General features: G+C 43.2%; 1 protein-coding gene across 1 annotated transcript in view; it reads right to left on the bottom strand.

Moving 5' to 3' along the window:
* LOC124777203 (glutathione S-transferase 1-like) overlaps nucleotides 1–26,712 on the bottom strand; it is a 47,374-nt gene that overhangs the window by 8,390 nt on the left and 12,272 nt on the right. Inside the window, exons 3-4 of the mRNA XM_047252518.1 lie at nucleotides 6,493–6,551; nucleotides 3,475–3,613 (exon numbers count right to left, since the gene is read on the bottom strand). Of these exons, the coding sequence (XP_047108474.1) occupies nucleotides 3,475–3,613; nucleotides 6,493–6,551 (198 nt within the window). The remainder of the gene's footprint in view (nucleotides 1–3,474; nucleotides 3,614–6,492; nucleotides 6,552–26,712) is intronic.

The raw sequence follows: 26,712 nt of genomic DNA on the forward strand, positions 1-26,712 counted from the left end.
ACTGCACAGTCCATAAGGATCCTTGTGAGATTATTTTCTTGTATCCTCGGCAAGTGCCACCAGACATTGAATAATAAAATTAACGAAAAGAATAACAAACTGTTTAACCAATAGAAAAAGATATGTATAACTCATCAGCTTGATAGTGATTAGGGCTTCTAATGTGTAGTAATGTTCTAGTATTATCATTGGCATGAAGATAAATGCGAAGACGAGAGGGGATGAAACCTGGTGCCGACGTGTAGCTAATCTTTCACGAGGTTCAGGTCCTTCATCAAGAGATAGAAGGAAGGAACGACAAAGGTTAAATACACTACGTGATCAAAAGTATCCGGACACCTCCAAAAACATACATTTCTCATATTAGGTGCATTGCGCTGACACCTACTGCCAGGTACTCTACATCAACGACCTCAGTAGTCATTAGACATCGTGAGAGAGCAGAATGGGGTGCTCCGTGGAACTCACGGACTTCGAACATGGTCACGTTATTGGGTGTCGCTTGTGTCATACGTCTGTACGCGAGATTCCACACTTCTAAAAACATCCCTAGGCCCACTTTTCCCGATGTGATATTGAAGTGGAAACGACAATGGGCACTCACAGCGCAAAATCGTACAGGCCGACCTCGTCTGACTGTCAGAGACCGCCGACAGTTGAAGAGGTTTCGTAGTGTGTAATAGACAGACATCTATCCACACCATCACCCAGGAATTCCAAAGTGCATCTGGATCCACTGTAAGTAATGTGACAGTTAGGCGGGAGGTGAGAAAACTTGGATTTCGTGGTCGAGCGGCTGCTCATAAGCCACACATGACGCCGCTAAACGCCAAACGACACCTCGCTTTGTGTACGGAGTGTAAACATTGGACGATTGAACAGTGAAAGAACGTAGTGTGGAGTGACGAATCACGGTACACAATATGGTGGTCCGATGTCAGTGTGTGGGTACGGCGAAGGCCCGGTGGACGTCATCTGCCAGCGTGTGTAGTGCCATACTAACTTTCGGAAGCGGTTGTGTTATGGTGTTTTCGTGTTTTTCATGGAGGGGGCTTGCATTCCTTGTTGTTTTGCGTGACACTATCACAGCACAGGCCTACGGTGGTGTTTTATGCACCTTCTTGATTCACACTGTTGAAGATCAATTCGGTGATGGCGATTGCATCTTTCAACACGATCGAGCACCTGTTCATAATGCACGGCCTATGTCGGAGTGGTTACACGACAATAACATCCCTGTAATGGAATGGCCTGCACAGAGTTGTGACCTGAATCCTACAGAACACCTTTGGGATGTTTTGGAACGCCGACTTCGTGCCAGGCCTCACCGACCGTCATCGATACCTCTCCGCAGTGCAGCACTCCGTCAAGAGTGGCCTGCCAATCCCCAAGAAACCTTCCAGCACCTGACTGAAAGTATACCTGCGGCAGTAGAAGTTGTCATCATTGCTAAGGGTGGGCCAACACCATACTGAATTCCAGCATTACCGATGGAGGGTGCCACGAACTTGTAAGTCATTTTCAGCCAAGTGTCCGGATACTCTTGATCACATAGTGTATCTCTTCGACTGTGCAGTGATTCTCAACTGATCATTAGCTTATTTTCCAGACCTATGAGAAAAACAATCGACACACGACCTCTCGACGGAGTGATTTTGACATTGACACGGATTGTTGTAGGAGGAAGAAACTAAACCTATAGATTATGTTTGGGGTACCGAGCGTTTCCTCAGTCGAAACTGACATCAACTTACAAAAATATGCTTATGCGACCAGCTATCACTCTACTAAGAAAATGACCAGATATACCAACACACGAATATGGTTGTCGATTTGGCTAGCTGATGCTTTTGATTATTCATCACAGACCACATGTAGCGTAAACTGTACATTAACTCTGAGCATCCAAGATAGCCCGTGTTACTCATTTTTAGTTACGGACAGAGCAAGGAGGGTGAGATAGCTGGCCCCTACACTCACCTCTCGCTGCAGTTGTCGGCCGTTCAAAACTCGGTGTGATTCCTCTTGCATTTTCTTTTCCTTAAAAATCTGAGTGAGTTGCCAGGTAATATGTCTAAATGCATGTGAGGTTAGGGAAACAGTGGCAGGAGCGGCAGCATTCGCTAGGATTGACATATGGGATGTAGATACAATGCAGCGCGTGGCGGTTTCAGCATGTGCAACGCAAGGGACCTAAAGGCAGCTGTGGTTCCCTGTGCCAAACTGGCTCCACTGGATAACTGTTAGGCTTGCCAGAAACAAATTTTTTACCGATTAAGCTACCTTCTTTTCTATTCTCTTCACATTCACCTCAACTGTTCTTGTTTCCTCTTTATGATCTCCGTCATATCGTTTGTAAATGACTTATTCTATTTGCTGGTTAGCAATATTTCACTAAGCATCATCAATAAAATTGCATCGAAGCAATGTATTTTATTTCTAGTCCTCTTACTTATATTCATTTCTAACTGCGCGTTGCTAGTTCAAAGGTCACCTGAAGTTAGTCTTGCAAACATTTCAGTAAGAAAATGAAGGGTGGCAATTGTTGAACTATATGAAATAAAATCGTCAAACTTGTGAACGGTTTGTGTTATGAAGTTCAAACCGCACGGTTGGCCGCGGTGTGTGATTGGGAATAGTATGCACTGTTTGGTTTGTTTTAGCGACAAAGCCTTCTTTCATTTGGTTGGGTTCATTAGTTTGCAAAATTGGCGCATTTGGTGGACTGAGAATCCGCATCTCGCGATCGAGAACGGGTGAGTGTGCGGCGTGCAGTTTCCAGTCACGGAATAATCGGTGCGATTTTCTTTGATGGCTGGGTGACTACCGAACGATACGTGAAAGGTTTGGAAAAAGATTTAATACCCATTATCCAAAATGACTCTGATTTCGACAAGATGTGGTTCCTGCAAGACAGAGCTCGTCCGCATCGAAGTAGGAGAGCACTTTGGGGACAACATTCTGGCTCTGGAGTACCCAGAGGGGACTAGCATGGGCCGCTATTGGCCGTCATATTCTCCGGATCTGAACACATACGACCCCTTTTTGTGGGGCTATATTAAAGATAAGATGTGTAGTAATAACCCCAAAACCAGAACCATTGCTGAGCTGAAAATATCCATTCAAAAGGTCATAGACAGCATCGACGTTACGACACTTCAGCGGGTCGTGCAGAATTTAGCTATTCGTCTGGCCACATCGTCACCACCAATGACGTCAGGCATATCGAACATGTCATAACATAAACCCGAATATCTGTATGGATATTTACATGTTGAATAAAGTGTGTGTGTACGCCCGGTTTGTAACCAATTTACGTTTTTTTTCCTTATAGTTCAATAATTGTCATCCTGTATATACAACACCTTACACTACCAAACCATCACATCTCAAACTACAATATCTGCTTGGTCTACGTTTTCTTTATTTGGTAAAGGGAATGACTTACTTGAAAAATGAGACATAAATGCTTACCACAAACGTTATAAGTTTACTATAAAGCGCGACGTCGAAAAACAGCCTCTCGTGAACTATGGAGCGTTTCAGGATGTCCTTCGGATATAGGTTTTCATTCTTCGCATATTTGTCCGCTAAATAGGTCACTATTGCATGACTGAAACATGAAATACACAAAATCAGACACGATTGCTTGATAAAATAATTCTTAAATATTATAAATGTTTCTAAGGTCCTGTTTTGTGTAACTGCAAATATTTTAGAATTTCGAGTATTTTTTTCTTTTCTTCAAATGATCCCTTGCCGTCTTTATGTACGTTTATAGCAAGCAAATGATGCGAGGAGTAATTTCCTCTGCATATTTCAGTACTTTGGAGCGCATTTCATTTTGCTCTTATTTCCCACCTGTGGTTAAACCTTACAGAACCTTGAAAACCAAAAGTACTTTTTTTTAATGAACATTCACTCAAAAACTTATTTTGGCATCTTTGGTATTAGTTTTACCTATGATCATTTATGGCTGTGCTATAGAACCTGACAACGATTTTAATAAGGTTCACTACTCCTTCCTTTGTCTTCACTGTCAGCTGTGCGAAGTCGTACTCCTATTACTTACTTACTAAATTATATACTGTAAGAGTAAATTTCTCTACGAAAACGTTGAAATATATTTCTCACTCAACAGACTGAAAATAAATGCACCAACTGAAGGAAAATGTAAATTATCGAAAATAAAATGAATAATCAAAAGTGTGTAAAAGTTTCATTTTTCAGTAACAATGTAGAATGAATCATGAGAAGTAAAGCAGTGTAAAATGTTGTATTAAAGGCCGAATAGAAAAGTAACAGGTTATACAAGATATTAACCTTACTCTCCATAAGGCAAGTGTGCGGTGTCAGCTTTCGTCCTATCGACTCTCCTCCAGAGATCGTACCCTTTCGGCGCTCGTGATGTAGTCGTAAGGTTGCGAGCACGAGAGAGGATCGGCCGAACGAACGTGCGGCTACCTTGGCGGCTAATTCTGTCAATATGAAGACGTCCATTCGGGTCGGCGCTGCCTGTATTGAGCGCGTTTTGGATCGACTGTGCAGCGAAGAAGTTTGGTGGTCGTTAGCCGATGCATAATGTTGAAGTTCCTGACTCGTGACCTACCTTTCCGATGCTGCTGGACAAGGACTTCAACTGACGTAACAAGATGATATCATTATATTCACGTCATTGGTGAGACATTGTCTCCCATTCGTGTTGCAAGTGTGATAAACCTAACACAGGTTGCTGGTTGATTTTCAGTCACGGAACCTTGTGTACAATTTCTCTTGTGGTTCGCCTCTACGAAACATCTGATTGTAGTAATTTGTGTTAGCGTCAGATGGCGTCGATAATCTGGTTTATTATTTAAATCTTGGGGCTCACTGTGTATTATTTCTTAATCTTAGTGTTTAGTCTGTTTGAGAAAGCACGGTGTATCACTGAACAAATCGATGCACCAACGTACGGTCTTTGCACCAGATCTTTCTGTGGAGTCATGAATGTTTGGGTCCATCAAGGACGTGTAAGTATTGTAAGGCTAATTTATCCTTTTATGCCTTTCCTTGACGTGATCTTATGTCAGTGTGATTTGAATTGCTTGTTTTAAATACCTCGGGTTTGAGTGTGATTTGATTACTGTTTGCAGGCAGTGACAATTTGTTTAACGTGTTTTGGTGCTAGTTTGATGTTTTTATTGTTCTAAGTGCACTGGCTTGGGTTCATTAGGGTAGGATTATTTATTTAAGGAGTTTAAGTTGTAGCGTATTCGTTATTGTAGTGTGACGCGCAATTTATTGGATAACAATTTCTTACGATTTGTTGTAGTTCTGAGCCAGTGTTGTGAGTTTGACCTACGCCTTCGGGCCCTTGTGCGTCTTTCTTATTTAGTGGACTTTAACGTTCCGTTTATGCTCCAGGTACACTCAGTACCAGTTACCTGTTTTAAAGTTAGTACAGTTTGAGGGAGTATATGTGAGACAGTGTCGGTCTGAGACTTGTGTAGCTCGAAGTATTGGGCCGGCCGACAAGTGTGTCATTTAATGCCTGTTGGTCGATTTTATCACTGTTCAGTTTGTCTTCAGTCTAGTCTTCGAGACACTTAACATTGAAAGCATTTTATTGTAATCGCATTACTATAATCTCAAAAATCTGTATTGACGTCAATTGCCTTCTGCCGTTTTATCTATAATGATTGATCCTATCATTCTACTGTTATTCATGGTCCAATAATCCCATGAAGGTTGCATTAGTGTCAATCGGCTACTGTGGTCTCATATGTAACTAGTAATCACTGTAACGATACACTTTCAGAGAACTGTTATTTAATCCCAGTTTCTTCTCATTACTGACTGTATCTGTATCACAATTAATGTCTAAATGGCAAACTTATTTAGATATCTGGTAATCATTCATTTGGCAAAATCTTTGATTTAATTGTTTACATGAATAAAACTTTGTCTCAATAAAAGGTGAATGAAGTTCTGCCTCCCCCCCCAAGGTTTAATCCTTCAACTTAGTCCTTTAGGGAGTTTTATTAGGCACCGATATATCTCTTTATCAGCAATATTTGTTTTATAACCAGATAAATGGTTTTTAAAAATTTTTACCACTTGTACAGTGGCAATGCTACTCAACACAAACAAAATAACCATGGATAAAAGATCTTTCAAGCTTCATATACTTACTACAGTTTTCAAGAAAATATTAGGAGACTGTAGCTATCAAAATTTATACTAGCTTCATACATCAAACGTACTAGCACATTCTGAAATAGGTCCATGTAACTAATGCACTCATCACAAATGGAAAATGCCGCTTACGATACGTAATTTCAATAACGCTGATAGGAGCACTTAAGTAATGTCAAATACTAGCACAAGTCACATCATACTCCACATATGAATTCGTTACTAATATTACAAATCAATTCAACAAAAAGTACAATTAAACGAGTTATGCTTTATAACCAATCCAATATGGCATTAATAAGATGTAAGTGAACATACCTCTCAGACAAAAAGAATCCGCCATCGTTGATGGTTGGAATCTGGTGCATTGGGTTCATCTGCAAATGAAACCAAAATTAGAATGAGCATTTAGGTAGAAAGTACTGAGGGCTAGAATTAATAGTAATTATTAGAGAGAAACAATAATTATTAGAGAGAAACACAATTAGTAAGGCACTACACACCGTAAGTTTTCTCATTATCTTACACAGCTTCTTCATGTGCCACTGGAAATGACTGTCAAGTGAATCAGACCACAGCATACGCTGTGAATTATTCTGCTTTGTGTGCCTTTTTCACACGCCTGTGTTATGTTTGAGCTAGGATTAAGAATAATGAAATGTGTATGAAAACGAGCAACTCTTCTGCTCCCGATGATAACTGCTTGTCGAAGTATGGACTGATACTTCAGCCTTTACGGCAGAATAACGGAAGTCGTTCCGGTATTAAGGACCAAGTGCCAGTCAACAGCGCTACGTGTGAGTCATGTCCTTCAACTCGTCACATCATCATACCATATTCAGGTACACTATCTGTTAGTAAAGGTATGGATCGACATTTCTTATAAAATTAAGAAACGTAATCGATGTCTAATTACTATTTCGCGCAAAGGCTCAAATACGAGGCTAATTTCGGAAAATTCGTGTACTGTTGTGAAACAGACTTTCAGGCTGTTTATATTGTTGTAATTGCTGGTCTTCAGTCCCAGAACTGGCTCGATGCAGCTCTCCATGCTACTCAATCCTGTTCAAGTCTCGTCAACCCCGGATAACTGTTGCAACCTTCTTGGACCTCCTTGTCGTATTCATGTCTTGATCTTACTCTGCGATCTACCCCCAAGCCCCCCATCCACCCACCCACACACACACACACACACACACACACACACACAGACACACACACACACACACACACACACACACACACACAAACAAACAAACAAACAAACAAACACACTTCTCTCTACTAACATATCCATACGATTCCTTTATACCTCAAGATGTCTGCTATCAATCTACCGCTTCTTTTAGGTAAGATGTGCAATAATTTTTTTCCATAATTCGATTCAGAACTTCCTTATTAGTAAAACCATCTAACGAGCTAATGGTTAACTTTCCTCCATACCACGAAATTACAAAAGTTTCTATGCCCTTCTTGTCTGAACTGTTTATATTCCAAAAGTTGCGCAAAACTTGGAGGAAGTTATGTAGTAGTCGAACTAAAACAATTTCGGAAGACGAACTGAGGGTCTTAGAAGTAATCCTGAGTAGTAGAAGTTTTGCAATGGCAGGAATAACAATAAGCAATGCACGCGCGGTAACATGTATTGTTGTTAGCATTCTCTGCATATTAAGAGAAAAAATGAGAAACATAATACACATCATCTGGAGCCATTAATAAAAAAAATTTGTTGCTCACTATATTAGCTGATAATTATACATATTCGGTATTGCACAACGCTGATCAGCCAGAACATTATGACCACTGACCTACTATCGATATTAACCCGCCCAGGCGATTGCAGCGTCACCTGGAGAGGAATGACTGCTAGTCAGACACAAGCACGGGGCACGTAGTATCAGTGTATGTCCTCTCCGTGTGGGGAAGGCGTGCAATCTATCTGAGATTGACAGAGGGCAGATTGTGATGTCGCGGAAGTTCGGCATGAGCATTTTGGGAGCTGCACGACTTGTCAGTTGGTCGAACAGTGTGCTGCGATGAGTGTCTTCAAGATGTGGCGAAACCAAAGTGAAACCACGTCCAGAGGCCGTGGGGTTGGGCGGCCACCCCACATTACAAATGTTACACGTCATAGGCTGCGCGGACTGGTAAAACAGGATAGGCGGCATACTGTGGCGGAACCAACATCAGACTTTAATAGTGGGTGTAGTACCGGTGTCTCTGAACATACAGTGCACCGAATACTCCTAATGATCAACCTCCACAGCCGACGACCCATGCATGTGTCAATGTTAACACCATGACATCGACCCGTGACTATTTGCACTGGGCGTTGCCGCAGTGACAGAGAGTTGCATGGATTGATGGTTTCCGATATCTTCTTCAACATGCCGGTGGGAGGGCAGGAATCCCTCATCTTCCAGGGGAGCACCTGTACTGTGTGGTTAGACACTGGACTCGCATTCGGGAGGACGACGGTTCAATCCCGCGTCCGGCCATCCTGATTTAGGTATTCCGTGATTTCCCTAAATCGCTCCAGGCAAATGCCGGGATGGTTCCTTTCAAAGGGCACGGCCGACCTCCTTCCCCGTCCTTCCCTAATCCGATGAGACCGATGACCTCGCTGTCTGGTCTCCTTTCCCCAGAAATCAACCAACCAACCTGTACTGTGGGATGGAAACAAGCGGCAGCGGCTCCAGTATGCTCTTGGGAGCATACCCGTGGGCATTCATGACTCCAATGGTGCTCGTGAAAGGCACCGCGACAGCCAGGGCATATGGTACACTGGTTGCAGACCATGTACACTCCTTCATGACGACGATCACGTTTCACAACGGCAGTGGCATTTTTCAACAAGATAATGCGCCATGTCACAAGGCCAGGACTGTCACGGTGTGATTCTAGGAGCTCAATGTTGAGTTCTGATGACATTTTTGTGTTTAAAAATATGTGTATGTACAAATTGTTCCTGCTGATGAAAATCTGACAATTTAAGAAATGGTCACGCTTAGGAACAATGTAAGAAATAGGTGTCACGTAAAAGCCAGTATGCTTTTGTTTGGAACGAAAGTGGCTATGGGGGGTGGAAAAAGTGACAAGGGTGAATTTGCGCGCTGCCTAGGACAAGCGCGGGAAGTAAGCCACTCAGTCTGTTGGAAGCAGTGACTGAGGCAACACCTATGTGGAGTAGGAGAAGCTTTGCTTGCAAATTTGCACAAAAATGCCTCGGATGAAGACTGCAAACGGCTTACTGCATAGCCGCGAGTTGTTTGGCTACTGTATGTAAAATTGAACGCCGCCAAGAAGAGAAATTAAACCGATACAGCGAGATGAAAAAATGGTTCAAATGGTTCTGAGCACAATGGGACTTAACATCTGAACTCATCAGTCCCCTAGAACTTAGACTACTGAAACCTAACTAACCTAAGGACATCACACACATCTATGCCCGAGGCAGGATTCGAACCTGCGACCGCAGTGGTCACGCGGTTCCAGACTGAAACGCCTAGAACCGCTCGGTCACTGCATCTGACACAGCGATATGATTGCAGGACTTACTGTGGTAGTGTATCTGTCATAATTGTTCGCAACATCCAAGCCTACAGCCACCAGATAAGATTATTTCGTATTTTTACTTTTGTACAGAGTGAACCATTAATTTAAACTGGGTTTTAATTATGGTTCATAAACTTTAAAGAAACTGGTTCACCCTCTTATTTAATCCTAATCATACACATAGGGTTCCTTTCTGGTATTTGATTAATCCGAGTATCCTATTTTACAGACTTATGGTGCCAATTCTATATAAAGAGGCACCATTTAAATTGTTTTTTATGTTTTATTAACAACTGCAAAGTGTTATAGTAAAAGTTTGCTTACATAATGTTCAAACAGAGTGTAACCAAGTAACTAGAATCTGTTAAATGACTATACAGAGTTAGTTCAAAGAATAGTAGCTGTTGAAAATAGATCCCAATAAGAAAGAGGTTCTCGTGAAATCTTCAGTATAAAAAGTGTGCACTTTAGGATCTACGTATTTTAGTATTTAAGTTTGTTGATTATGGAAAGTGTTTTTCTGAATGTTCAAATTTTCTGAATGGCCAAATTTTTTTAGCTTCCTTGAAGCTGTCTACTGGACTTTTTCTCTTTTAAAAACTTAATGTTTAAGGGTGTAGTCCAACATTGTTTAAGTGGAGTAATACTTTTGAAGAAGCAACTTAAACAGTAGCAGGAAAGTAAGAAAAATTCATACTTCTGCTTTTCCAATATTTCACTGTCTCATTGCCTCGATAGGCTGGCGACTATTAGTACATGTTTTTAACCAAGAAATCAACTGAGTTGTCCTAGCTTCAATATCATATCAATTATACTGCATTTCTATCTAACCGCTGGGTAAGATCTTAGGAAAAGAAATTAATATTCTGATTTACTTAGACACAACACACGGTCAAATCCTGTAAAAAGGGTAACTCTATTGATTAGCTTTTCCTATTAACAGGACTATCCTCCCATAGCGTACTTTATTTGGAAATTAAACTAAATTTTAGTAAGAGGGCTATACGTGGCTTTTCCCGTAACAGGACTATTTGTTCCCTCGGGGTATAGTATATGTGACAACACCGACACAGGGTTTTCTGTTATTTAGGTAAAGATATACTACATTAAAATAGTAGTGGTAGTGTTATATATGGCGTCTGGTGACAGGACCTTTTACAGCAGTCGGGAGTCCATTAAGTAGTTAAGCACAGTTATACATTTTACAGATAGGTAGGATTCGCTTGGAAGACGTATAAACGTCTCATCAGGGATGTGGTGGTGGTGTGTTGGGGCTTTTGGGCGCTCAACATCGAGGTCATCAGCGCCCTGACACACATTTAAAAGAAACAAATGTGGACAGACCTAAGAAAACTACAGCACACACTCAAACAAAGCAGGAAAAGAAGGAAAATGCTACCTGGGAAAGTAAAACCTAAGGAAAGGGGAAACATAGCAACAAGAATGCCACTGAAATTGTCACTGGCGGGCTACTTACATAGAATATGGGCGAGCTTGTCACACAGTGAGCAAATTAAAATCCTCTCCCTAAAATCTTTGTAAAAACATTTGACATGGCACAGAACTTTAAAACTTTAACCACATTCGTCCGAGTGTTGCCTAAAAGAGTTGGCAGGTCCGCTGGCAAGTCAGCCGTGGCCCGCTGGTCAGAAAATAAAACGCAATCCAAGAGAACGTGGCGCACAGTGACCTGGACGCCGCAAGCACTACACATTGGAGGGTCCTCTCGCCGGAGCAGGAAGCCGTGCGTCATAGGGCTGTGGCCTATTCGAAGCCGAGTGAGGAGAACCTCGTCCCGTCGACGGGGCTGAAAGGAAGTACACCACACACGCGTTGTGGGCTTGACTATACGGAGCTTATTGTCAGTCACTTCCAGCCACTCATCCTCCCACGGATGCATGACCCGTGAGCTCAACAGCGAGGTGAGTGCGTGCAAGGGGATAGCACACTGAGATACTTGTGGAGCGAGACACGCCTCCTTGGCTGCGAGATCTGCCCTTTCATTCCCAGCAATGCCAACATGCCCCGGAACCCAGCAGAAAGCTACAACCTTCCCCAGTCGCTGTAGTCGGAGGAGGGCATCCTGGATGGTCTGGACAATTTTGTCTGCCGGATACAAACGTTGCAATGAGAGAAGGGCACTGAGTGAATCGGAACAGACAAGAAATTTAGGAGAGGAAGAATGTCTGATGTGCTCCAGTGCCCGCAAGATCGCAAACAATTCTGCATCGAAGACAGTAAAAGTCTGAGGCAGTCGGACCTTAAGGACACGATATGGAAAAACAACTGAGCAACCAACAGAATCCCCTTGTTTCGACCCATCCGTAAAAACAGCTACATAGTCGTGGTGCTCAGATAAAATGGCAGAAAATGCTGCATTAAAAACGGTGGCAGGAGTGCAATCTCTCTTGTACTGCAATAAACCTAAAATCACTCCGGGCCTCTTCAGTAACCAGGGTGGCAGGCGGTTAAAACCTTGGATTTGGGGTTGTACAGACTCCACACCGAGAGACTCTAGTACACGTTGCACACGGATCCCAAACGGCAACGTAGCCCGGGGACGGCGGGAAAAAAGGCGGTCCAGAGGTGGATGGGCAACAAGATGGTGAGCAGGCGATCTGGGAGCTGCAAGAAACTTACAAGCCTGGCGCACCAGCAGGAGCTGTCGGCGGATGGTAAGTGGGGGTTCGCCAGACTCAGCACAGAGGCTGGGTACGGGACTGGTCCGATAAGCACCCGTGGCCAGTCGGATCCCAGCATGGTGAACAGCGTCAAGGATCTGCAAATAAGATGGCCTCGCTGACCCATATACTGTGCACCCATAGTCCAGCCGTGAACGCACAAAAGCTCCATAAAACTGTAGGAGACGCGCCCTGTCCGCGCCCCAAGACCTGTGGCTGAGGCACTTGAGGATGTTCAGTGCCTTCAGGGTTCTGGCTTTCAAATCACGTAGGTGTGGCAGCCATGACAACCTGGAGTCAAAAATTAGGCCCAGAAACCGCACTGTGTCTCTAAAATGTAGTACAGTATCCCCCATATGCAAGGCAGGCAAAGTAGAAAGATGACGAGAACGATTAAAATGAACACAAACACACTTTTCGGCAGAAAACCGAAAACCCGTCTTTGCAGCCCACTCCTCTAACCGCCGCACTGTTAGCTACAACTGACGGCTCACGGTTGCAACACTGGAGGAGGAACAGAAAACAGCAAAGTCGTCCACAAATAAGGAGCACTGTACTGGACTCCTCACTGTAGACGTTATACTGTTGATGGCTATGGCAAAGAGGGTAACGCTTAAAACACTGCCCTGGGAGACACCGTTCTCTTGCTCAAAGCGATCAGACAGTGTGTTACCAACGCGGGTCCGAAAAAACCGCTGAGACAGGAAAGACCGAATGAAAATGGGGAGGCGGCCACGAAAGCCCCATTGATACATTTGTGCAAGAATACAGTGTCTCCAAGTAGTATCATATGCCTTACTGATATCAAAGAAGATACCGATACAGTGATGCTGACGGAGAAAAGCCTGCTGAATAGCTGCCTCTAGGAGGGTCAGGTTGTCGACCGTGGACCGAAATTTTCGGAATCCACACTGAAAGCGGCTAAGGAGCTGTCTGGTCTCTAACAGCCAGACAAGACGCCGGTTAACCATCCGTTCCATGGTCTTTCCGACACAGCTTGTCAAGGCAATACTACGATAACTACCGGGACATGTGCGGTCCTTTCCTGGTTTGAGGAGAGGGATGAGAATTGCCTCCCTCCACGAGGTGGGGAACACTCCTGTCTGCCATATGAGATTAAAACATTCGAGGAGGATTTCCTTTGACGCCGCTGGCAGATGTCGAAGCATGGAGTACCGGATGCGGTCGTAACCTGGTGCAGTGTCAGAAGTCTCAGTAAGTGCCGATTCAAGTTCCCACATGGAGAAAGGGGAATTGTAGGCCTCAAAACTGTTCGACCGAAAGTCCAAGGTCGCTCTTTCGACAGTCGCACGGTAGCGACGAAACGCTGGATCCTGATTTTTAGTGGCAGTACTTTGTGCAAAATGCTCTGCCAGCGTCTGAGCAATGGCTCTGGGTGTCGTTTGGAGGCATCCCTGGTTCAGGACAGCAGCTATTGGTAAACGGCTATGTTTACCGGAAATCCTCCGGATGGCTTCCCATACTCTTGTGGAACAAGTGGAACGGTTGATGGAGTCCAGGAACTCCTGCCATGACCTTTTCTTGCTCTCTTTAAAGACACGCCGTGCCCTGGCTCTCGCGATTCGAAAGGCGGTAAGATTGACCGCTGTTGGGCGGCATTTAAATCGGCGAAGAGCCGCACGCCTGTCCCGGATTGCTGAACGGCACTCTTCTGTCCACCAAGGCACAAGGCGCCGCTTAGGAGTGCCAGAAGACTGTGGTATGGACAGGTCAGCAGCATGATGGACCACAAGCGTGATGTGATCCACCCATTCCTGTACGTTATTGTGGCGGTCAAAGACAGCCAACCGAGTGAACAGTGGCCAGTTAGCCCTGCCAATCATCCACGATGGTGGCCGCTGCTCCAGCGATACACCATTCAGGAGATGAATGCGGATAGGGAAGTGATCGCTGGAATGAAGGTCGTCAATGACTTCCCAGTGAACAGAGTCGGTGAGGGTTGGAGAGCAGAAAGATAGGTCAATGGCTGAGAATGACCCTGTAGCAGTAGAGAAATGAGTCGGAGTACCTGTGTTGAGTATGCACAACACTTGAGATGTTAGGAGGCTCTCCAAAATTCGACCTCGAGCGCAAAGAGAAGTGGAGCCCCACAGGACATGATGGGCATTGAAGTCTCCCAGGAGAAGAAATGGGCGGGGGAGTTGGTCGATAAGATCTGTGAGAGCGTCTAAGGTCATTGCATCCAGAGGGGGTAAATAAAGGGAGCAAACGGTAAGCCTCCGAGGTGAATAAATTTCAACTGCAACTGCTTGCAGGTCAGTATCCAGGGGGAGGGCAGAGGAGTGGTGGTCATTATTGACAAACACAGCGACTCCGCCTTTGGCCCTTTCTCCAGTCAGGTCATCTTTGCGATATGACGTATAGCCCCTTAGTACAGGAGCATCAGATGGTTTTAAATGCGTTTCCTGTAAACACAAGCACAGGGGGCGTTGCCGTGCTAGGAGGTTCAGTTCCTCCACATGTGCCCGGAATCCATTCATGTTCCACTGTATAATGTGAGCCATCTATCAGGGTGGGAGTACCTTCATTCTCACTTTCTGTTGGGGAGGAGAGCCCACAACAGGTGGAGGCTCAGTTTTGGGGCGAGATGATTGCCCCAGTCTGACATCAACCTCCATCGCCGCAGAAGAGGAGTCGAGAGAGACGTCAGGGAGAATGACCTCCACATCAGGAGACTGTATAACTGCAGTCTCCTTTAGTGGGCGAGTCTTCACCTTTGTCTTTGGCTTCGATGTTCTGGCTTGAGGTGGCATTGGAGCCAAAACCTCAGAAGCAGTAGCGGGTGTAGCAGTGCTGGGCAGTGCACTAGACTGGACCCGGGAAGGGGCAGGAAGTTCCATGATGTCAGCTACCACAGCCTGGTCAGATGGCCGGGGGGGAGCAGCAGGCTTCACAGGAACGGCAGCAGCACACGTACATTGACAAGCGCAGGTGCTAGTGCAGACAGTAGCAACCTCCGTTTGTGTAGCGGCATCGGTTTTCAAGACTGGTTGTTTGAGAACGGAAGAAAAGGAAGCAGCGAACGTGGGCGGCTGCATGGACTTGTAGATTTTCTTCGCCTCACCATACGGGATGCGTTTTGTAGTTTTTAGTTCCTGGATCTTCCGTTCCTCAAGGAAAACTCTGCATTCCCTACTCTACACAGGGTGATCCCTAGAGCAGTTGACACACTTGGGAGGAGAGGAGCAACCAACTCCCTCATGGGCGGCTTTACCACAATTCCCGCAAGTGGCTTCCCCTCTACAGCCGAGAGTAGTGTGTCCAAAGTGTTGTCATTTGAAACACCGCATGGGGTTGGGGTAATAAGGCCGTACACTCAGACGTAGGAAACCTGCCTTCACATGCTCTGGCAATTTGGTGGTGTTAAATGTAAGGATAAACGAGTCAGTCTTTATGAGAGCACCATCCACCCGTTTCATAATGTGTTGCACGTCCACAATTCCTTCCCGGGACCATTCAGCCCTCAGTTCGTCTTGGGGAATATCAACGAGATCTCTGCAAATCACAACACCCTTGCTGTAGTTCAAGGTGTTGTGAAATTCAGTCTCTATCGCAAACTCCTCAAGAAATTGTGCCTTCTGAAGGTTCTGGACTTGCTGGAAGCTAGATGTTTCAACCAACAAGGTGCCATTTCGCAAGCGCTTTACAGATTTTAATGTGCCAGCAATACCTTCTAAGCCCTTCTGTATATAAAATGGCGAAACTTTTTCAAAACTCCCATCTTTTCTTTTAATTATGAAAAACACATTCTGCGAAGCAGCATGCGTTCTGTTACTACTACCTGAATCAGGAGGACTGGCTACACGAGCCCTCTTGTTGGATTGGGTGTTAGAACCCACCAGCGATCCACCCTTTCCGCTGGCAGGAGAAGAATAAAAGTTCGAGGGTTCCATCTCGGTCCCACGAGCAGCTAGGGAACTAGAAGTCCACCTAGACAGAGCCCCGCGTGCCTAGGTAAGCCTTATACAACTGGGGCGCGGCAGGTGCCCCAGAGGTTGCCCGCTTGCGACTGTTCCACCCCAACAGCCATGCATCTTATAGGCGCGCAGCACACCGTAAGATTGAGGGTTTTTTATAGAGGTTTACCTTCCTCGCAATCCAGGCGGTCAAGCCAAGATTACCATTCCCCGCAGCACACAACGTTCCACCGCCGCGCCATGCGGTGGTCGCTGAAGCATGTCCGGGGGTTACGGTGACAGGAGACTGGTGGCGCTGACCAGTCCCCATCTCAGGACCCCGGGGTCGCCAAGCCCGTACTCAGCAAATGAATGCTGAGCCCCTGGGGGCTCTCATCAGGGACACGAATTTGTTAAAATAGTTAAGAGAAAGTTATAGCAGTATAAATTATTATACATTTGATTTAAGCAATTATTAAAAATGGACAAAGATAAGTACGAGTATATGCAGTATAGAGAAGTAAAGCAGGAGGATAAGAGTGATGACACTTCTATCAACCGTGAACGGGAGCAGGACAGAGAGGAATCGATTTCATTGATGAAAAAGGAGTAAGAAAATACTGATTTGGGGAATGAGACTTCTATGCTGTTAATGCCATCTCAGATTAAGAAGGAAGTAGATTCAGAGGAGGAAGACAAGAGGGTAAACAATAATGAAACACAATGAACAACAACCGATTGATTTGTATGCATTGCTGCACAGTTTGCATACACAGCTGTTAGCACGAAACAGGAACACTTCAGTTCTAAGCAAACAAATGCAAGCACAAAATGAAAAATTTGAAAGTCGGAATAAAATTAGTAAAGAAAAGGTTAAGGTTACTAAAAGGCTATCTGAAAAAATGGAATCACAGTCTAAAACCACTGCCAGCGTAAAGGCAAACCTTAAGAAAAAGAGTGAACAAATGGAAAGGAATAACTAAAGGTAGAGAAAGTTAATAATAAAATAGGTTTTCTGACTGAGGAACTTAGTAACATAACAAAGATGTGAAAGATGTAGGTGAAACTGTTGGTAATATACAGGCAGAAATTTTGAGCATTAATGACAGATTTGAAACCGAAGTAGAGAAAATACAGGAACAGGTCGAGCCTATGGTAGAGTTAAAGGTTGAGGAAAAATTTTCCCATATTAAGACAGCAATAGCGAAAGCGAATGAACAGATTTCTCAACTGAGGATGACTGTTAAGGAGACTGAGAAAAACCCAGAAATGAAAGTAGAGCATTGCGAAGAGAAGTGTTGCAATAATACAAGAAAAAGTTAGTGACCTATAAAGAGAGATTTCATGTAATGGCCCTTAGGTGGTAGACAGAACTCCAATTTACAAGGTACTAGAGGGCAAAGAAAAATTTGCCTTTTACTGAAAACACAGTGGATTATCCCCTGTGGACTTTATTGAGAACGGCGAAGGGCTATTTCCTGAAAATACCACAGGTCAGGAAAAAGTAAATATAGTAATTATTTGTTTAGCTGGAGATGCTAAACGATGGGGAATTAACTTAAGTACTGAAGCAATGACCTTCAGTGAGTTTAGACAGAAGTTCTTGGACGAATATTGGTCCGTGCAGATAGGAAAAGCCTCTGGCGCGAGTTTATAGTGATGAGAATGTTCGAAGGTAAAGGCCGAATTAACATGAAAGAATTTTGCGACTCATAGTATAGAAGACTGGCTCACTTGTGGAATCGAAGGAGTGATTTTTGAAGTCATATGGGAACTCTGGAAAAAATTAGCAGGAGACTCCAAAAGATATGTGGGCAGTAACCACCGTACTTTTTCTGCATTTTTAGATTAAATGATTGACCAAGACCACTGGCGGGAAGACAACTTCCGTCAGAATAATAACCTCTTGGATGAAAGAAAGGATAGGAATAACAGCAATGATGAGCAGAATCATAATCAGTATCGTGTTAATACTGTTCAGAGAGGAAGAAGCAAAGGAAGATTGTCCTCCAAACATCGCGGAAGAGGACATAGGCCGCAAAATAGCTTCCATAGAGAGGAGTTGAACTAAATAACGCGAACGTTGAAGTGGAAATTTCACCAACATTCTTGTATTTTTAAAATTTATTAAACGGTATCTAATCAAAATAGCCACGGCTAAAGCAATTTTCCATAATGAAATAGGAATACCAAGGAGAGTACTATCTAAGAATGGTCCGCATTTTTTTTTTCACAAATATGTATAGAAGGAATGGAGCAGAAAGAAATAGAAGTAACACGCACATTTCCGCTTATCATCCATCTAGTAATCCCATAGCAAGCTATATGTGAGAATAAGGAGGGCTATGCAGGACCTACTGTCACCAAAACCATAGTAATGGGGAAAATTTATTCCAAAATTTGAAGTAATCATGAATTCATTACAACATTAAACCACTGGTTGCACACCTGAAGAAACTACGTTAGGTCATAAAATTAAAAGTTTTATATAAGAAGTGTCAGAATACCAGCCCAGTAAAGAAATAGATTTCGTAGACAAAAAGGAAGTGGTGAGGGAACTAAATAGACGAAAATCAGAAGCAAGAGCCAAATGGTACGATGAAAAGGTAAAATTTTCAAAATTTATCATTGCTTAAGTGGTACTTGTTAAACTTCGCGAAGAATATAGTGAGTTAGATCACGGGAGTTCAAAATTTACTACGGTTATTTTGAATTTCAAGGAATGCCACATCCTAACCCAAACTTTCTGGCTTATCCCAAATCCAGAAAACCATTAGGAACTAGAAATATTGTTGACCTAAAAATGTATATAGCCAGAACTGTGTAAAAAATGGTATTACTATCCAATGTTTGTATTATGTATAAATTTTATTGCAACAATATTAATATCTGTCAAGTTTAAGGTTCTGAGATACTTTTGTATAAATGTACAATGATGGAAAATTTAAACAAATGTGTTCCTTAGAGGATAGTTAAGTTTAATATTGCAGCCCAAGAGCCACACCAAGTCCATGTTTTTTGACGAAAAAGGACTGCCACATATTATGTCAAAATAAAAAGAGCAGCCTACAAGGAAGAATGCACAAAGTGTTCTTAAAGAAAATGTAACATGGACTGCTTTTGATAACGTAAAGAGGCAGCCAAAAGAAAAGTGTATGCTGTTGGTTCAGAGGAGCCAAGAGGGACTGCCGTAATACCCGTATTGGGGGCAGCAACTTGTTTTATTAAGTGTAGTAATTTTATATTATTAATGTTAAAAAGTTTATGTTCAACGTGTGTTTTTATGATATAGCTTGTAACAGACTTAAGTATATGGTGTTTGTTCAGGAGGACAATGCTTTAATGGTTGGTTGGTTGGTTTGTTTGGGGAAGGAGACCAGACAGCGAGGTCATCGGTCTCATCGGATTAGGGAAGGACGAGGAAGGAAGTCGGCCGTGCCCTTTCAAAGGAACCATCCCGGCATTTGCCTGGAGCGATATAGGGATATCACGAAAAACCTAAATCAGGATGGCCGGACGCGGGATTGAACCGTCGTCCTCCCGAATGCGAGTCCAATGTCTAACCACTGCGCCACCCCGCTCGGTAATGCTTTAATGTAAATTAACCAATGAAACCTATTGTTTTTGGGTATTTCAGTCATACTTTCCTGTAGGGACACAAAATTGATACAGGGGTATATACCGTGTGTGGCAGAACCGACTAAGCAGATTTAAGGAGCAATAAAAAGTAAATCTCTATGTATAGAGAAAAAATGTTTTTATTTTCTATATTAGTACGATATACCATTTTACACTGATTTAGTTTTGAAAATAATGTCCTCAATATGGCGGCTGTTAGCATCAATATATTGATGTTGACGATCCTTGAAGTTTGGAAGAGCTCTTGCACACACATCGCGGGGTATGGCATTCACTTCGTCAATAATCCGCTCTTTTAACTCTAATACGCCGTGAGGGCGGCTTTTGAAAACCTTTTCCTACAGATATCCCCAAAGAAAGTAGCCACAGATGCTCAAATCTGGTGAGCGCGCAGGCCACCCGACATCACTCCTTAAAGAGATAAGCGTCCCTGAAAGAATTCTCTCAAAACTTCAAGTGAAATTCGAACTGTGGGAGCAGTAGCTCCATCCTCTTGGAAACACAAGTCCTCTAGTCCATGTTCTTCAACAATCTCGTCCATTCTCAGTTGCAGAAAATTTTGCAACATTGAAACATAACGTGTGTTCACTCCTTCCACCTCAAAGGAAAAGATGGAACACAAAATCGCACTGCAGAATCCTTCTCAAACTGCGGCCTGAAATCTCCAATGCTACAGCATGTCGTCCAGCAGAACGTTGCGGCGATTGTTGAACTGCTGTTCTCACCCGCTGCACATTTTCTGTCGTTCTCATGGATGTGCGTCGGCCATGTGTGTCTATTCTTAGTGTGCTACCAGTTTCCTCCAACTGTCGAACCCAGGACCGAACTGTGTTTGCATTAGGAACGGCGTTGTTGCGTGGAATGTTGAACTGTCGCCGAAAAGCTCTTTGTGTAGCGATCACAGATCGCTTGTTTTCATAATAACTGCGAACGGCAAAACCACGGTGTACACCGGTCCAAACCATGTTGGCTACTGAAATTGGATCAACAAATGTACAAAGACAGATCACGTGATACTGCCTACCCCCACCACAGCCCCAGCGGTAACTGATAGAAACTGCTTAGTCGGTTCTGCCGGACCCATAACATTATTTTTTTATGGTTAATTTAAATTATTATAATTTTTTCTGTGAAATTTTCGCATATTGGTACTATATTTTCTGTAGATGCAAAGAAAAGTGTGCTATACAGGAATTTTAAGACTTTACATTGTATGTGAGAAATGTATGTAAAATACTATGTAAATTGATTATTACGTTAAATAATTTTCTGATAAAATTTCTTATTTAAGGATATTTGTGTGTATAGAATGATCATGTAGATGTGAATTTGACAATTTAAGAAATGGTCACGCTTAGGTACAATGCCTACCCATGAACCATGGACCTTGCCATTGGGGGGGGGGGGGGGGGGGGGGAGGCTTGCGTGCTTCAGCAAATCAGGTAGCCGTAAAGTAGGTGCAACCACAACGGAGGGGTATCTGTTGAGAGGCCAGACAAACGTAAAGTTCCTGAGTTCCTGAAGAGGGGCAGCAGACTTTTTAGTAGTTGCAGGGGCAACAGTCTGGATGATTGACTGATCTGGCCTTGCAACACTAACCAAAACGGCCTTGCTGTGCTGGTACTGCGAACGGCTGAAAGGAAGTGCAAACTACGGCCGTAATTTTTCCCAAAGGCATGCAGCTTTACTGTATGGTTAAATGATGATGGCGTCCTCTTGAGTAAAATATTCCGGAGGTAAAATAGTCCCCCATTCGTATCTCCGGGCGGGGACTACTCATGAGGACGTTGTTATCAGGAGAAAGAAAACTGGCGTTCTACGGATCGGAGCGTGGAATGTCAGATCCCTTATTCGGGCAGGTATGTTAGAAAATGTAAAAAGGGAAATGGATAGGTTAAAGTTAGATATAGTGGGAATTAGTGAAGTTCAGTGGCAGGAGGAACAAGACTTTTGGTCAGGTGATTACAGGGTTATAAATACAAAATCACCCAGGGGTAATGCAGGAGTAGGTTTAATAATGAATAAAAAAAATAGGAATGCGGGTAAGCTACTACAGACAGCATAGTGAACGCATTATTGTGGTCAAGATAGATACGAAGCCCACGCCTACCACTGTAGTACAAGTTTATATACCGACTAGTTCCGCTGGACTGGACTGGACTGGAACTGGACAGTAGGAAAAGGAAGAGAAGGAAACGTAGTAGATGAATATGGATTGGGGCTAAGAAATGAAAGAGGAAGCCGCCTGGTAGAATTTTGCACAGGGCACAACTTAATCATAGCTAACACTTGGTTCAAGAATCATAAAAGAAGGTTGTATACATGGAAGAAGCCTGGAGATACTGACAGGTTTCAGATAGAGTATATAATGGTAAGACAGAGATTCAGGAACCAGGTCTTAAATTGTAAGACATTTGCAGGGGCAGATATGGACTCTGACCACAATCTATTGGTTATGAACTGTAGATTAAACTGAAGAAACTGCAAAAAGGTGGTAAATTGAGGAGATGGGACCTGGATAAACTGAATGAACCAAAGGTTGTAGAGAGCTTCAGGGAGAGCATTAGAGAACGAGGGACAAGAATGGGGGAAAGAAATACAGTAGAAGGAGAATGGGTAGCTTTGAGAGACGAAATAGTGAAGGTAGCAGAGGATCAAGTAGGTAAAAAGACGAGGGCTAACAGAAATCCCTGGGTAACAGAAGAGATATTGAATTTATTTTATGAAAGGAGAAAATACAAAAATGCAGTAAATGAAGCAGGCAAAAAAGAATGCAAACGTCTCAAAAATGAGATCGACAGGAAGTGCAAAATGGCTTAGCGGGGATGGCTAGAGGACAAATGTAAGGCTGTAGAGGGGCATATCACTAGGGATAAGATAGATACTGCCTACTGAAAAATGGAAGATATCTTTGGAGAAAATAGGACGACTTGCATGAGTATCAAGAGCTCAGATGGAAATCCAGTAATAAGCAAAGAAGGGAAAGCAGAAAGATGTAAGGAGTATATAGAGGGTCTATACAAGTGTGCTGTTCATGAGGACAATATTACAGAAATGGAAGAGCATGTATGTGAAGAAGAAATAGGAGATACGATACTGCGTGAAGAGTTCGACAGAGCGCTGAAAGACCTGAGTCGAAACAAGGCCCCGGGAGTGGACAACATTCCATTTGAACTACTGATAGCCTTGGGAGACCACGTCCTGACAAAACTCTACCATCTGGTAAGCAAGATGTTTGAGACAGGCTAAATTCCCTCGGACTTCAAGAAGAATATAATAATTCCAATCGCAAAGAAAACAGGTGTTGACAGTTGTGAAAATTACGGAACAATCAGTTTAATAAGCCACGGCTGCAAAATTCTAACACGAATTCATTACAGACGAATGGAAAAACTGGTAGAAGCCGACCTCGGGGAAGATCAGTTTGGATTCCGTAGAAATGTTGGAACAAGTGAGGCAATACTGACCCTACGACTTATCTTAGAAAATAGATTAAGGAAAGGCAAACCTACGTTTCTAGCATTTGTAGACTTAGAGAAAGCTTTTGACAATATCAACTGGAATACTCTCTTTCAAATTCTGAAGGTGGCAGAGGTAATATACAGGGAGCGAAAGGCTATTTACAATTTGTACAGAAACCAGATGGCAGTCGTAAGAGTCGAGGGGCATGAAGGGGAAGCAGTGGTTGGGAAGGGAGTGAGATAGAGTTCTATCCTATCCTCGATGTTATTGAGTCTGTATATTGAGCAAGCAGCAAAAGAAACAAAAGAAAAATTCGGAGTAGGAATTAAAATCCGTGGAGAAGAAATAAAAACTTTGAGGTACGCCGATGACATTGTAATTCCGTCAGAGACAGCAAAGGACCTGGAAGAGCAGTTGAACGGAATGGACAATGTCATGAAGGGAGGATATAAGATGAACACCAACAGAAGCAAAACGAGGATAATGGAATGGAGTCTAATTACATCGTGTGATGCTGCGGAAATTAGATTAGGGAATGAAAGGCTTAAAGAAGTAAATGAGTTTTGCTATTTAGGGAGCAAAATAACTGATGATGGTCGAAGTAGAGAGGATATAAAATGTAGACTGTCAATGGCAAGGAAAGTGTTTCTGAAGAAGAGAAATTTGTTAACATCGAGTATAGATTTAAGTGTCAGGAAGTCGTTTCTGAAAGTATTTGTTTGGAGTGTAGCCATGTATGGAAGTGAAAGGTGGACGATAAATAGTTTAGACAAGAAGAGAATAGAATCTTTCGAAATGTGGTGCTACAGAAGAATGCTGAAGATTAGATGGGTAGATCACATAAGTAATGAGGAGGTATTGAATAGAATTGGAGAGAAGAGAAATTTGTGGCACAATTTGACTCGAAGAAGGACACGGTTGGTAGGGCATATTCTGAGGCATCAAGGGATCACCAATTTAGTATTGGAGTGCAGCGTGGAGGCTAAAAATCGTAGAGGGAGACCAAGAGATGAATACACTAAACAGATTCAGAAGGATGTAGTTTGTAGTAGGTACTGGCAGATGAAGAAGCTTGCACAGGATAGATTAGGATGGAGAGCTGCATTTGACTCACCCCGTATATGAGCTACATTTTCCAGAACTCACGCCTTAAACTTAAGTCGACCTTTCACCTTCTCTACAAGCAACCTTCCATACTACTTTCATGTCGAGCAACCTGTCATTTTTTGCACCAAATAGAAATTGTATTTAAGTCGTCTCACACATGACGCTTTCCCGTACACTGGAACATCATCAGTAAAACATCGCAGTTTGCTGTTCCCCAATCCGTCAGATCGATTACGTATGTGCTTAACAACAGTGGTCCTATTACATTTCCCCGAAGCACAACTGCCGTTACAATTTATGTATGAAAAGCGCTCGCCGTCCAGGAAAACGCACTGAGTTCTATTAAAAAGTATTTGAGCCACTCACATATCTGGGAACATAGAGTGTATCCTTAGACCTTCGACAATAATTTGCCGTGGGGCACCGTGTCAAACGCTTACCTGATATATAACTGCTACCATCCATCCACAGTTCATAACATAACGTGCGAGGATTTTCAAATCAGTGTTGATTTGTGGACAGACTCTTTCCCCCCCAACGAAATGTATTATGCGAGAGACAGCACACAATCTTTTGCTTCCACATTTACTTGTTTATTTCAATTTCTCTCTACATTCCGTCAGTATAGTCTCCCTGCTTCTCTAAGGCATACCTCCATTATTCCATCTAAGTCAGACTTCTGTTTATCTGTCAAATGGCTCACGTAACGGTGATAAAGAGCTCTTCGAGTGAAACATAGCGACGTCCTCGCGTAGGATTTTTCAACTTCAGGAGCAATTCGAATTCATGATATCCGGTGTTTTATCGCGCTGTACAATCAGATAAGATCATTTATGTGGGTAATAGCGTATGGTACCTGAAGATGACAAAATGAATTGCCGAAACTGGTTGCTTTCAGAATAAAATAAAATATCTTAAATTATACGGCCGTTGGTGAAGTTCATTTAAATCGAAAATTCGAAGTTGGTGGATTCATGTCCACTATAGGCATGATGCGCCAACACTCCTCATCGGTATTCGCACAGTTTTTGGCCTACAACATTGCCGATATGCGGGCGAGAATTGTCGTGGATAATGAATGGCCAAGTCTCGAGCAACTAAGGTCGGGTTTTCCATGAAGTTACGATAATACACTGCTGTGACACTTGTTCCCCATAGACCTCTACCTGTCAAGATAATTCTTTGGTGATCATAAGCAAAAATCATCGTTTGATTGAACTTTGACTGAAAACGTCGTAATTTCTTTGTACATGGAAAACCTGACGCTCTCCACTCATTGCCAGCCGGTGTGGCCGAGCCGTTCTAGGCGCTTCAGTCTGGAACCACGTGAGCGCTGCGGTCGCAGGTTCGAATCCTGCCTCGGGTATGGATGTGTGTGATGTCCTTAGGTTAGTTAGGTTTAACTAGTTCTAAGTTCTAGGGGACTGATGACCACAAATGTTAAGTCCCATAGTGCTCAGACCCACTTGAACCATTTTTCTCCACTCATTGGATTTTAATTTCAACTCGTGTTCAAGTCTTCAATCCACGTTTCATCAATAGCGACAATTCTACATAAGAATGCTTGACCTTCGCGGTCAAATCGTTGATAGAGCGAGGTTGCAATGTCCAGGCGTTTCTGGTTCTCATCAGCAGTGAAACAGTGTGGGCTCCACCACGCAGAAACTTTTTTCTTCAAACCGTTTGTCAGGCAACTAAATACTGCCGTTGAGACAATGCTCGTATCTTCACAGAGTTCCTCACGAGTCGCACTGCGATCTTTTTCAAGAGCATCTAGCACAAGTCGCACACCTGGTTCATCTGTTGACGTTTCTGGCCTTTCGGGTCTTGGATTATGATCTATGTTCATACGATCACCAGGAAAATGATTAACCTAACGTGAAACTGTACTACGGCCCACTTCAAACTCACCACAAACATCACTTAACGCAATGTGAATTTCTGTCGGGTTTTTGCCCAACGAAGTTACCATTGTGATGGACGACCTCTGGTCTTCAACTGTCCCTGCAGTGCTCCATTTCTAAATCTCGCCAATTTTATGTTACACAGCGAAATAGCAATAACACTTGCTTCTTCCTCAAGTTCCCAACTACATCTGATGTAATTTTCATTATTGTTGCATCAAACAATCTACAGTAATACCAACCTGTACACTATTTACGAAGGTCTCTCGTATT

The sequence above is a fragment of the Schistocerca piceifrons genome, chromosome 2 (genome assembly GCF_021461385.2).
Source record: "Schistocerca piceifrons isolate TAMUIC-IGC-003096 chromosome 2, iqSchPice1.1, whole genome shotgun sequence".
Lineage (NCBI taxonomy): Eukaryota > Metazoa > Arthropoda > Insecta > Orthoptera > Acrididae > Schistocerca > Schistocerca piceifrons.